Source organism: Nicotiana tabacum, chromosome 14 (genome assembly GCF_000715075.1).
Source record: "Nicotiana tabacum cultivar K326 chromosome 14, ASM71507v2, whole genome shotgun sequence".
NCBI classification, from domain to species: Eukaryota; Viridiplantae; Streptophyta; class Magnoliopsida; order Solanales; family Solanaceae; genus Nicotiana; species Nicotiana tabacum.
The window spans coordinates 5,598,494-5,613,032 of NC_134093.1; the positions used below are offsets into that span (position 1 = coordinate 5,598,494).

The 14,539-nt window shown below is 32.3% G+C and overlaps 1 protein-coding gene across 1 annotated transcript; it reads right to left on the bottom strand.

Annotated features, from left to right (window-relative positions):
* Window positions 1–8,734: 8,734 nt before the first annotated feature.
* On the bottom strand, window positions 8,735–9,154 carry LOC107778236 (uncharacterized). The gene has a single exon (XM_016598446.1). It carries the CDS (start codon window positions 9,152–9,154, stop codon window positions 8,735–8,737), a length of 420 nt encoding a protein of 139 aa, XP_016453932.1.
* Between the last annotated feature and the right edge of the window lie 5,385 nt (window positions 9,155–14,539).

Sequence of the window (14,539 nt, forward strand, 5' to 3'; positions counted from 1 at the left end):
ACAAAACTCAAGATCAAACTGTCCTCCTGAGTCATCAATTTTATGATTGAAAGTGTTGTTGATCCCATCAGTCTGTCCTATGGCATGGCCATCACTCACATTCTGGAAGCTCATAATATCTCCATCTCTGAATATCCTTTCATCTTTGTTTTAAAATCTTACAATTCCAGAGTGTTGGCGAGTATGGGGTATATGTGTGTGAAGGGCTCATGGTTAAGAAGCAAGAAGGTGAGGTCAAACTTGTTCAACCTAAGTCAAAGTCCAAACCCTCTGTTTTCCATCATAGTCCTAGTGACCCTGACCTTGCTGAGAAACTTGCTGCCATTGACAATCAGTTGTCCACCATCAAAGATCTTCTTGCTGTTACTCAGTCCATTGTTGGAGACATTCATGCAATCTCTAAAGAAACAGGGTCTGATGTGTCAAAGATCAGAGCTGCAATTCTCAGAGTTAGGGAAAACGCAGTCAAGGCATTCAAGGAGGTACACAACATGCTTGATAGAGTGATTGTCTCAGCCAGTGCCAGCTTTGATCAATTGAAGGAGGCGATTTACAACACTCTTACCTATTTCTTGAGTCGCTAATGTGGAAGTATTAGACAATATTTCTTGCGTTGTTGGACTGTTTTGTTAGACATATCATGCTATAAATCCTGTTTAGTATATAGTATGTTGTTATCTGCTATTTTGCTGATGCCCAAAAGGGGGAGAAGGGATATATATATAGTCGTGAAGGTACATGCAGGGAAGTAGACTAGAGGTACACGCGTCACCTCTTGAGGGGGAGTCATAGATCCTGCAGAAGAAGTCAACTAAAGAAAGTAGTCTCAACAGCAAAGTCAACCACACTCATTGAAGGGGAGTAAAATACAGGGAAGTCAACTGATGTTTACATATATTATTTTGTCATCGTCAAAAAGGGGGAGATTGTTAGGTTTTAGTTTTAATGATGAAATAATATAATTGCTCTTGGTATAGAGACTCAAGGAAAGTATCCAAGATTGGAGGAATCAATTAAAGCAACTCAAGGAAAACATCCAAGATTGAAGGAATCAATCAAAGACAAGGAAATCAATCCGAGAATGATTGAAGCGGAAAAGAAGTATCGAAGATCTTGCAAGATGATCAATCAAGTTGCTATTACTGGAAGGACCAAAAATCAAGGAGTAAATCCGGCGCTATCAAGACCTGTAGAAGGAAAACTATTAAAGTCCTTTCATCAAGGAAGGGCAATGGCAAATAACCTTATTCTTGGAAATAATCAATTTCTTTCCAAGGATCAAATCTCTTGGGTTGGCAAATCTCTTCAGCAACGGCCTCTTACAAAGTATTTATACACATCCTTAAGCCTTAGAAAAATATACTTTGATTGAACCAAATACCCTCTTTTTGTTCTACTGCAAACAAGTATTGTAGCTCTATTAGATCTGCTGTGTAACAAGTTAGAGAAGAAAGAGAGAAAAATACTGGTGAGGCATTGTATCAAAAAGAAACAAGTGACATAGAAACTGAGTCATTGGTGTAAACCACACCATTCACGATTGTACTCTAGAAACTCATTCACTGAAAGAGAACTCCCTTGCAACCCAAGGGGACTGGACTAGGATTCACATTAAATCCGAACCAGTATAAAAATTTTGGTATTTTTAATTCCTGCACTTTATTTCTACATCTTAATTTCTGTTCTTCATATTATCTCGTTATTACATCTAGTCGACTAATTAGAAAACTAATCAACTAATAGCGATTAAAATATAAAAATAATCAATTCACCCCTCTTGTACTTTCAGGTTGAATTGATAACTCTGCTTTGATCTTTTCGACTGAATAAAGAATATTTCCATCATTCACTTAGCTTACTAGGAAGGTTTTTGCAAATTATAGGCTACTGATTTTCCCAATAAAAAAAAGAAGAAGAAAAAAAGAAAATTAAAAAGAAATAGTGTTCTTGATTAGAATACCTATGAAAATGGTTGACTTTCGGACCGCACCTTCCATCATTTTTCATTTTTTAGAAAATTTAAATAAATTATTATACAACTAATACCTTTGTAGTCAATCAAAACGCCAAATTCATATTTATTATTGACTTTCGGACATTGATGATTTATTAAAATATCTATATGAAATATGTGCCTGAATCAAATAGTAACGATTTTCCGACTAATTATATAAAAGGGGATTTCTCTTGTTTTCAATAATATGATTTTCAGGAATTAGTTTAATATGGTAAAATGTCAAATTAATTGGTCACAGTAACAAAAAGACCAGCAGTTATATTTAAGCAAGTGAGCACAGTTCAAATATATGAGCTTAGTCCTTAACAAGAGGGTCGAGTCCAGTGGCGAAACTAGAATTTTTTCTAAAGATATTCAAATTTGAAAGAAGTGGAAAAAGATTCCCGACAAAGGGTGTTAAATATGTGTTGTATACCTCTAAAACGTAATATTTTATCTATATACACAGTGCAATTTTTCGACGAAGGGTGGTCAGCTTGTGACCATGTGGCTTCGCCACTAGTCGAGTCTTAGATATTGAGTCGCTTCTTGCTAGAAAACACTTGTATCTTTTAAAGTGAGATTTTTCAAATACAAATTCAGATTAGCCGAATTTTAAATCAAATATCAGACACAGAGTGAAATTTTTTTTAAAAAAATAAAAAATAAAAATAATATATATATATATATATATATATATATATATATATATATATATATATATATATATATATATATATATATATATATATATATATATATATATATATAAATTAAGAGGATCCAACGGTCTAATTTCATGTATCTTTTTCAGTTTTATAAGGTACTACCACATATGCATCAAGATTACTGTCATTTTCCTCTTTATTATTTTTGTTCTTTTATTTATTTATTTATTTATTTATTTATTTATTTATTCCCTCCGTTTCAAATTAGATGAGGTACTTTCTTTTTTAGTTTGTTCCAAAATAAATGGCACATTTCTAAATTTGAAAATAATTCAACTTTAAACTCTTCATTTATCCTTAATGAGAAACTTTTATAACCACAAAAATATTATGACCCCACAAAGCTTTTACCCTTAAGCTTTTAAGACCATAAATTTCAAAAGTTTTTTTTTTTAAAACTCCGTATCGAGTCAAACAAATTCGTCAAAATTGAAACGGATGGAGTATTTATTTTGTTGAGTCTCCTTTTTGGGAAGCATAAACAAGCGGACAAATAAGCAGATTCGTCGTGGTTGGGCAATTAAAATGCATTGTTATTATCCAACAGAAAGTGTTGTCACATGCCTGTGACTATTATATTAATCACAATCTAATTATGTGGTTAAGCATCTTAACCTAAGTCAACAAAATCGGGTGACAATACACCAAATGAAAACTAAAAAAAGAAAAACAAACAAAGTCTTTAAGTTGGATTTTTGGTTCTAAATTTTCAAGAGCAATTAAAAAAAAAGTTGTTACATTGGCTACCAAACACTAATCGTTCTGCAAATTGAATTTGTTAAAATACTTTTGAAAAATAGAAAATCTTTTATTTTTTTCTAGATCACTCTTACTGTTTTAATTAGCCCATTATTAGTTAAGTTAAAGTTTTAGAAGAGATAAGGAATATAGAGAATTAGTCTAATTTAGGCTATTAAATGTTTTATAGTGTGTCTGCAAAATTTTAAAATACGAATAATATAAACAGGAGGGAACATAAAAATTGTTATTTATGCAAACCCAAGAAGAAGAAAAAAGATTTCCAAGTTACAAACTATTTTGGAGAATTTTTTCTTTGACGTTTAGTTAAACACATTTCTTGTAAAAAGAAAGTGAAATGTTTTGCAAAAACATTTTTTCAGAATTTCGAAATTACCCGAACCCAAGAAGAAGAAAAACGTTTTCCAAGTTACAAACTATTTTGGAGAAGTTTTTCCTTTGACATTTAGTTAAAAAACATTTTTTGCAAAAAGAAAGTGAAATGTTTTTGCAAAACATTTTTTCAGAATTTCAAACCAAATGCCAGTTTTCATAGATAAATATATGGACGAAGATTTATGATGGGATGAATAAGATTACTTTACCCTTAATTAGAGGTTTTGATTTTGCACCTTGATAATGAAAAAAAGAAAATCCTAAGAGGGAGCGTTTTTCCCTAAAATAAAACTTACAAGGCGCGAATCAAAATTAGTCGAGATCCTAAAGTATATAAAAAACTAAGTGGAAAACCAAAAAAAAAAAAAAAAAAAAAAAGAGAGAGAGACTAATATAAGGGTCCAGAAGGTGTCGATATAAAGTCACTGACAGTGGATTTTATATTATGGACTATTATTTAATTTGAAGCATTTAATCAACCATTGTCGATAGAATCCAAGTGACAAGAGATGTTAATACCTGAATATTCAAATTAATTATATTGATTAAAATAATATACGTCACAATTATTAATTTGGTAAAAGAATTTGACAAGCAATTTAAAAAGGTTTCTTTATGAATTTATATTGTTGATTCTTGTGCAAATGACTCCATGCATGTTACAAGCATCTTTTTTTTAAAACATAAGTGGAGACAAATTAATAATATGCTTTCAACAAACTCATGCTTTTGTAGGAGTCAGATCCAGCATTTATTTTTATATAGGTGTGAGCATAAACTTTAATTGCATATTAGGATCTTGAACATGATAATCTTATACAAAATTATACAGAAAATATATCTGAATCATAAGTCATCATCGTGAAGCGGAAGCGGTAATTCAAATTGATTTTTCGCCCATTGCCCTAGCTTTCGTTACCGCCGACTTTAGTGATGGAAGAGAGAAAAATAAAATACGGTATCCCTAATGGGTGGGGTGAGGACCAATTTATAAAGGTTCTCACTTAATCCGGTACGTCCATCAAGTAACCGATCGGACGGATGAGATTTGCTCATTAATTAAATATTAATTTTGGGCCTTAAACACGTAGAAAAATCTTATATTCTCCCACTTGGCCCAATAATCATATAGCATTAATATTTAATCATATAAACATTAGTTGCGCATAAACAAATCTCTTCTATAATCTCCATCATAAATTCTATAACACGATAAACTACTAAATGTGAGTTATGGCGGTTATATATAATTTGTCTACATACTCCCTTCCATATACTACAACATTAGCAGTTCATCGTACCAGGTCCATAAGCTATAAAATATTATGGTCCACAATAATGTCTAATTGAGACTTATCCTGTAACATCTCAAAACAATAATGTGTACACCATTATGAGAAACATGAATCATTAATGTATATCATAAACATATAAATGGGCTCAGAGTGTCAAAACATCATAAATACATCAATCATAAATACAACCAAGACCCATTCTATGTACATGTTCTTTAAATATCTTTGGCCGTAAACCTTTCGTTAATGGATCTGCAATCATGAGATCAGTTCTAATATGCTCAAGTGACACTCTTTGTTTCTGAACTTCCTCCTTGACTGTAAAGTACTTTAATTCCATATGTTTGGCACCTTTGGAGTACTTATCATTATTGGAGAAGAATATTATTGCAGATTTATCACAGTGAATTTTCAGCGGCTTGGTAATGGCGTCGACAACCCCAAGTCCTAAAATAAAGTTTCGCAGCCATAATGCATGAATTGTGGCTTCAAAACATGCCACGAATTCTGCTTTCATCGTGGATGTAGCAATGACAGACTGTTTGGCACTCTTCCACGATATTGCCCATTCAGCTAATTGGAACAAATAACCAAACGTGGACTTTCTAGTGTCAATACATCCAGCGAAATCTGAATCTGAGTATCCAACAACTTTCAAATGCTTGGATCTCCTATACATGAGCATGTAATCCTTCGTTCCTTTCAGGTACCTCAAAACTTTCTTTGCAGCTTTTCAGTGATCAATTCCTAGGTTACTCTGGTATCTTCCCAGCATCCCGACCGTAAAATTAATATCTGGTCTTGTGCAAGTCTGAGCATACATCAGACTACCAACAATAGAAGAGTAAGGAATTGATTCCATTTTCTTTCGTTCTACATCATTCTTAGAGAATTGCATGAGACTAAATTTGTCCCCTTTTTGAATTGGAACAATTCATGCTGAACAGCTATTCATGTTAAATCTCTCTAGAACTCTTTTGATATAACCTTTTTGTGACAATACTAATAATCCTTATGATCTATAATGGAATATTTCTATTCCTATCACATAAGATGCCTCACCCATATCTTTTATTTCAAAATTCTTAGAGAGAAAATCTTTAGTCTCACGCAATATGACTAAATTATTAGCATCAATTAGAATATCATCAACATATAGGACTAAAAATATAAACTTGCTCCCACTGATCTTTTGGTATATACATCGATCAACGGTATTTTTCACAAATCCAAAAGATGTTATGGTATCATTAAACTTTATATACCATTGTCGTGAGACTTGTTTAAGTCCATATATTGACTTCTTCAGTTTACACACCATTTGACTTTTTTCTTTAGTTTCGAAACCCTATGGTTGGTCCATATAAACTTCCCCCTCGAGGTCTCCATTAAGAAAGGCAGTTTTCACATCCATTTGGTGCAACTCTAAATCATAATGAGCCACCAACGCCATAATAATTCTTAACGAGTCTTTCTTTGAGACCGGTGAAAAGGTCTCTTTATAATCAATGCCTCCTTTCTGAGTATAACCCTTGGAAATAAGTCTGGCTTTGTATCGTTCAATATTTTCATTTGAATCATATTTGGTCTTAAAGACCCATCTACACCCGATTCTTTTAGAACTTTCTGGCAATTCAACGAGATCTCAAACTTTATTGTATTCCATGAATTTTAGCTCTTCCTTCCCGGCATCAATCCATTTGTCAGACTCATTACTTTCTATGGCTTGTGAAAATGAAATCGGATCCTTATTAAGACCAATGTTAAAATCTGACTCTTGCAAATAAACCACGTAATCATCCGAAATAGCCGATTTTCTAACTCTTTGAGATTTTATTAATGGCATTTCTTGTGGTTCATTTGTGTCATATATTTGTAAGTTAGTTTCTTCATGAAGTGTTTCATCCAAATGTTGCTCGGTATTATCAAAGTGTTTTTCAACAACTTGAACAATATTTGGTATTTGTGTGAAAGTAGGCACATTCGTGGGTAATAGAATATTGACCCTCACCTCTTTTATTTCCACACTTTGCTTTTCAACACTTCTACTAACTTTACCATTCTCAATGAATCTTGCATTACCGGTTTCAACAATTCTCGAATTATGGTTTGAACAGTAAAACACATACCCTTTAGATTTCTCTGGGTAACCAATAAAGTAACCACTTACTGTTCGAGAATCTAATTTCTTTTCTTGTGGATTATAAACTCTAACTTCCGCTGGGCAACCCCAAACATGCAGGTGCCTTAAACTAGGTTTCCTTCCTATCCACAGTTCAAAAGGGGTCTTTGGAACTGCCTTATTAGGAACCCTGTTTAATAAATATATATCATTTTTAAGAGCATACATCCACAATAATTTGGGTAATGAGGAATTACTTATCATGCTCCTAACCATATCCATAAGTATTCGATTACGCCTTTCTGCAACATCATTTTATTGAGGTGTTCCCGGCATAGTATACTGTGCACATATGCCATGTTCCTCGAGGAACTTTGCAAATGGACCTGGATATTATCCCGATTTATTATATTTTTTATAATATTCGCCACCTCTATCTGACCTAATAATCTTTACCTTTTTATCTAATTGCCTTTCAACCTCATTAACAAATACTTTGGGAGCATCTGTTGCTTGAGATTTTTTTTCAGCAAATAGATGTATCCATAACGTGAAAAATCATCGATAAAAGTGATAAAATATATCTCTCCACCAAAAGATGGAACATCAAAGGATCCACAAATATCGGTGTGTATAATTTCAAGAAGTCGGGTGTTTCTTGTGGAACCTTTCTTATTTTGCTTGGTTTGCTTTCCCTTAATGCAATCCAAACATATAGTAAGATCAGTCAAATTTAGAATCAGAAGAATCTCATTCTTTACTAATCTTTCTGATCTTTCTTTGGATATATGACCCAAACGTCTATGCCACAAATAAGCAGAACTTTCATCTAGTGAACTACGTTTAATTCCAACATTATGTTGAACAGTAAGAAGGGATTCAGAAAAATCAATATCGAGTTTCAATTTATATAAACCATCACTAAGAAAACCAGAACCATAAAAACAGTATTCTTATATAAATTGAAACATCCATTTCCAAACTTTAAATCAAATCCAGAAACATCAAATCTTGAAAGAGAAATCAAATTCCTAGAAACTGAATGTACATAAAGAGTCTGTAATAGATCAAGATGACGTCCAGTCTCCATGATCAAACGATAAGTGCATATGCCTTCAATTGGAGCCTTTATACGATTTCCCATGAACAAGAAATCCTTATTTGGATTTGTAGTTTGGATCATAAAGGATCCCTGTAACGTAGTAGGTACATGAGCAGTTGCACCAGAATCAAGCCACCAAGTATTTTTTGGAACTTCTATTAAATTTGATTCGAAATATACAAAAACACTCATTGTACCTTTCTTTTCGAACCAAGCTTTACGTTTCAGACAATCTTTCTGATAGTGTCCTTCCTTGTTACAGAAATGACACGTATCTACCTTATATTCCTTCTTAGCATCATGTGGAGCTTTAGCAAGTACTTTCTTCTTCTTGAACTTGTTGGGCTTCACTTTAAGTCATTTATCAACTCCTTGACCCATGAGGTTAATTGAATGACTCCCTTGTTTCTTAAGTCTTGACTCCTCCTGAGTAAGCATACTGGACAATTCATTAACATTCCACTTATCCTTAATAGTGTTATAGTTAATTTGAAAAGGCCCATACTCAGGAGGCAACGAGTTCAGAATAAACTGAGCCAAGAAGGAATCATCCACTTTCATCCCCAAGGTCTGAAGCCTTGATGCAATGTTAGTCATCTCGATGATATAGTTTTGCATACTACGCGACCCATCAAACTTCATGGTCGTGAGTTCAGCCATTAGTGTACCAACGAGAGACTTATCTGCAGAACGAAAACGTTCTTCCACAAACTTCAGGTATTCCCTGGCACTTTCTGGTTGTGGAATAGTACTCTTAATGTTGTTGGCAATATTCATTCGTATAAACATAAGGCTTAGCCTGTTAGAGCGTTCTCATGCTTTATGGAAAGACTTCTTATCCGCACTGCTCGAATCAGTAATGGCAGCGGACTTATCATTCAGCAGAGCCAAGTCAAGATCCATCACACCTAAGTGAAACTGGACTTGTTCACGCCATTCAGAGAAGTTCAATCCGTTGAACACAGTAACAGACGAAGCAAGCGAATTAAAAAGAATAGCTGCAAAATAGATAATACATGCTCACAAATCAATATGGATTCAACAAAACAGTTAAAGCATATCGCAATTCTCCTTTGGGTAAATACTACGACACACTATCATAATTTAAATATCATTTAGTCTTTAATAGGTAATTAAATATTTTTAACCAAATATATATATGCCATCTTTGGACAGACAATATATATTTGACTAAGAATATTAATTTACCTCATTATATTCACTATTCATAGAATAATTAATTCACCTCTGGGTAAATTCTTAAGTTATAGCAATAGTGAGAATTAATTTATCCACTAATTTTTAATTATAGGCATTTAATTAATTTTATGGATAAATTATAATTTTATGTATGCATATTTTCATAAACAAACTAGTTTGGCCACTTTAACTATATAACATAAGTGCACACACAAAATAGAGATTATAAGATTTTATGCATGTGAATACTTTAAATAATCCAGTTTGGTCACTTTGGTGACTAACAAACTATATAATCAATAATTACATACATAAAATAAACAATGAATGGCTTTATCAACCAATAGTCCACAACATATTACTTAAATATTGACTTCTACCTCTCAAACAGAAACAATAACGAGCCAAACTTTATATCAAACAATTGTTAAAAGGCAAGGATTAGATAAACTGCTACATAAAGTATCTCATTATTACCTATTATATTTTATATTTAGTGGGCCATAATCCAATTATCATGGTATTTTTGATCAAAACCCCAAAGCTGCCGTTTTCTATCTTCAATATACTTTTATTATTTTAACATCAAATAATCTGAAGCGGAGGCGTAAGAATTCTCATGCTACTTTTAAGAGTTAAAAACAGAGATGAATTTAGCGGATAAAATCAATGAATTCATAATCAATAATTAGGGATGTAACTTCCACCATCCAAAACTGAAATCGACAAATCAAACAGAAAGTCACTAGAGTTTATATCCATCGTAATATTTTATCTATAAACAGAAGACTTCACACGCACAATTAAATTATTTAAAAATATGTGAAGTTCTGATTTTATAAAGCAGCATCATAACGCTGACATAATCAAAATATATAAAACTTCTTTGATGAAAATTATCAGTTCAAACAATCCAGACTCTGGTACCACATGTGAGCATAAACTTTAATTGCATACCAGGATCTTGAACATGATAATCTTACTCAAAATCATATAGAAAACATACCTGAATCGTAAGCCATCATCGTGAAGCGGAAGCGTTAATTCAAATTACTTTCTCTCCCCTTGCTCTAGCTTTCGTTACCGCCGACTTTAATGATGGAAGAGAAAAATAAAATACGATAACCCTAATGGGTGGGGAGAGGACCAATTTATAGAGGTTCTCACTTAATCCGATACGTCCATCAAGTAACCAATCAGACGGATGAGATTTGCTCATTAATTAAATATTAATTATGGGCCTTAAACTTATTGGGCCACCAATAAACGTAGAATTTTTTTACAATAGGAGTATTATTCATTTCCATAGTTGAAACTTTTTCTTTTTAACGATAGCGGTATTCTAAAAACGATAAAGTTGTTTCGGTGTAAAGTTAGAACAACGATAAAGTTGTCTCCGCATGACCTATAGGTGACGGGTTCGAGCCGTGAAATTAGCAATTGACGTTTGTATTAGGGTATATTGCCTACATCACACTCTTTTGGGATGTGGCCCTTCCTCGGACTCTGCAAGAATGCAAGATATATTTCGTGCACCGGGTTGTCTTTTTGGTGTTTGAGCAAAATTGTGTGCATCTTTATTATTTTCCCGAGTATTTGGTATCTTTCAGTAGCACAGGTACCACCATACCAAGTGATTCTGTCCAACAATGCTTAGACTTGTACGAAAGAATCGCCAACTATTTTTTGCCCCGACTTGGATTTAAATATGAGACCTCATGATTTTCTTCTCATTTTATTGATAACTAGACGACACTCAAATAAATAATATTATGATAATTATTTTTAAAACAAAAATTAATATGCTTGCAATTTAACCACAAGATTAGACTAATTGGTTCACTGAGTTGGGTACACAATCACAAATGTATTGACAGAATCTACTCTTTTTTTCCCTAAAAAATATAGGCTTATTTCTTTTTGGATAACACAATGAAAATTAATTAGTAATATTTTTTCATGAAATTTGTTTCAATAAAAATTAGTAATTTTATGTTAGTTTTTAGCATTCAAAATTAATTGTGCAATATAAAAGGCCCTAGTATGTCATTTTGAAGTAATTTGCATCTTCTTTAAGATGTGGAATTCCAAATGCAGTTGGGTAAACATTTGCCCCCACCCAGTGTTTAATTTATCCTGAACTATTAAAAATTAAATTGATAAATATATTAATTAGCATGGTTAAGTAATAAATATGTATATGAAAGACACATAATATTATTAATTAATAATTAATTTGGTGTAAACATCGAATGGGAATAAATTTTTATCACACAATTATACATATTGGGTAACAAATGAATGCCAGAGCCCTTATATAGGTACCAATTAAATTATAAATTTCTTAGACTTTTATTGAAGCTGAAAACAATTATCTCTCTCACCAAATATGAGGAAAATCAAAGTTATCATAAATAGTGCTACTCTAATTATTGTGCTATATGTTGCGTAGGATAACTACCTGGAAAGAAGAAATAAGAAAAATGACATGTCTAGCCGCTCTCAAAATAATTATCGAAAATATTATTTTTTTTTGTATAATATATATTTTGTATGTCATATAAAAAAATTATATAAATTTTATACACTTTTTCAATTACCGAATATAAATAGTTTCTAGTGCAGGCTAAAAATGATAATACCCCAAAGAAATAGGTAATTAATATGGACCCACAAAAATCCAAAGGCCCGTAATAGTTTAAGCCCAAAGTTGGGCCCACTAAGAGACCTTTGTCCTCTAGTTTCACGTGCTTTTCAGAGGACAACTTTTTCCCAGATAATTTTCCTTTTGTTTTTCTCGGATCCGAAATCCTTTTCAGATAAAGCTTAATTTGGATAGCATTAGACAAAAGACCAACCTAGTACTAAGAAATATTTGGTAATTGCACATATTATAAAACTAATCAACTACTTTTTAGGTCCATATGTGATAACACAAGCATTTATTAGGGAAAATAACACTATATAGCCGCTATCAAAATAATAATCGCGTATATATATATATATATATATATATATATATATATATATATATATATATATATATATATATACATACATTTGTGTTATATAAAAAAATTATAAAAAATTATATATTTTTTCAGTTATCAAATGTAAATAGTTTCTGGCGCAGGCTAAAAGTGAAAAACAAAACTCCATTTATTATGATATTATCGAATGTGGGTTGATACCTTACTATCTCAATAAGTAGTTACAAAATTTGATTCAGAATTTGGACTTATGCATTAGGGACTTAGTGTTTACAAATGAAAGGTAAGAAAGAATATGAAAAAAGAGAAAGTAAACAAAAAACAAAGGAAAAAGTCAAAAGTTTTTTTAATTTTATTTTATATATACAAAAATTTATGTGATGAGGATTCTGATATCAAGCGACTGAGAGTAATACAACTTTAAAGGGGTTTAAAACATTTGTTTTGATCAAGTTCAGATATCTAGATGAAATCTCATAGACTAGAGGGGCTAAAATATCAAAATCGAACAAGTAAAAGTGTCAATTGGTAAATAGACGAAATCATCCGTTTCTCTCGTGACGTTCATCAATTGCGGCCAAAGCATCTTGAAGTGTTACCAAAAGACGACCCACCTTGAAAATTTAGAACAGTAATATACATATACAACTATTAATTAGAATATCAAATACAAGTTATAATCGAGTATTAATGACAATTAGTTATCAATGATATAGACTATATCGATAGTTTCGTTCGGTCTGCATGCTTGGGACCAGCATAAATAAAGAAGTGTTTGGTTTGGTTTGAATTCAGGCACGACCCGCTCGTCTGCTGCTAGGCCCAGAAATGGCGTCGGGCGAGGGTGTCGCTATGCCCCGTAATGAATCACATGGTCTTTTGACCTTAGTTTGATTCCGACGGTCGACATAGATCTCATGAGACCCGCCCACTATTATTACAAAAAGAGCCCCGCCCTTTCATTCGCTCCTAGGAAATTAAGAACCTTTTACTTAATACTATGCTACTCTAACTTTGTCCAAAAAAGTGGAATAAGAATATCCACAATGCCATCATTTTGTGGCCGATAGTAGTACAGTAAATGGTGCCTTCCTCTTCAACGCCGTGTATAATTGACCCGCGCAAAAGCAGAAGAATCTCATATCTCAAATTTGGAGGAGCATCTAACACAATTCATCTAGTATTTCCTTTCATTAGCTTGAGATCCCAACTAGTGTGGTCAAAGCAATAGCTCCATCGTTTAAAGCGATGCAAAGCGAAGGGTCATCGATAGGGGCAGAGCAGGTGGACGGAAGAGGGTTTAGCCGAACCCCCTTCGCCAAAAATTATACTGTATATAGAAAGTTAAATTTTTTTCATATATATATTAGGTGTTGAATTCCTTTTAAGTATGTTTGCTTTTTAAATTTTTTGAATATCCTATCGGTGAAAATCTTGCTTCCCCGGCTAATCATCGGTTATTGTGACGAAAAAGGATTCTTATCCTTTAATGGTGTGACTTAGGATTAAATTACCAAGATGTTGATATATAATTAAAGAAGGAACAATCTGAGAGCAAAAAAAGAAAACGTATAAAAATAAAATAAAAAAAATGTAATTTTGCCTATTCCTTTCAATGGTGTACTAGCAAGTACTATTATTATATTTCTTAATTGTAGATTCTCAAAGTATTGCACTTATCGTATCTCAATTGTTTTTTCTTTAATATTTGCATAAATTGATGTATTGCCATCTTAATACATTGAAAATAATAATTGACATACTATTAAGCGAATATAATATCAAACACAAAGACAAAAACCAAGTTTGACAGGAAAAGAAGTCAGCATAGATCAGAAGACATTATACAAAGAGTTTTCAAAGAGTTGGATTCTTCACGTGAAATCAGTAATATTTATTATAAATATTATGTTGCAATTTAACGGAAAATAATAGAAAAGAAGTAGTCCTACTTTTAAAAGAAAATCTTTTC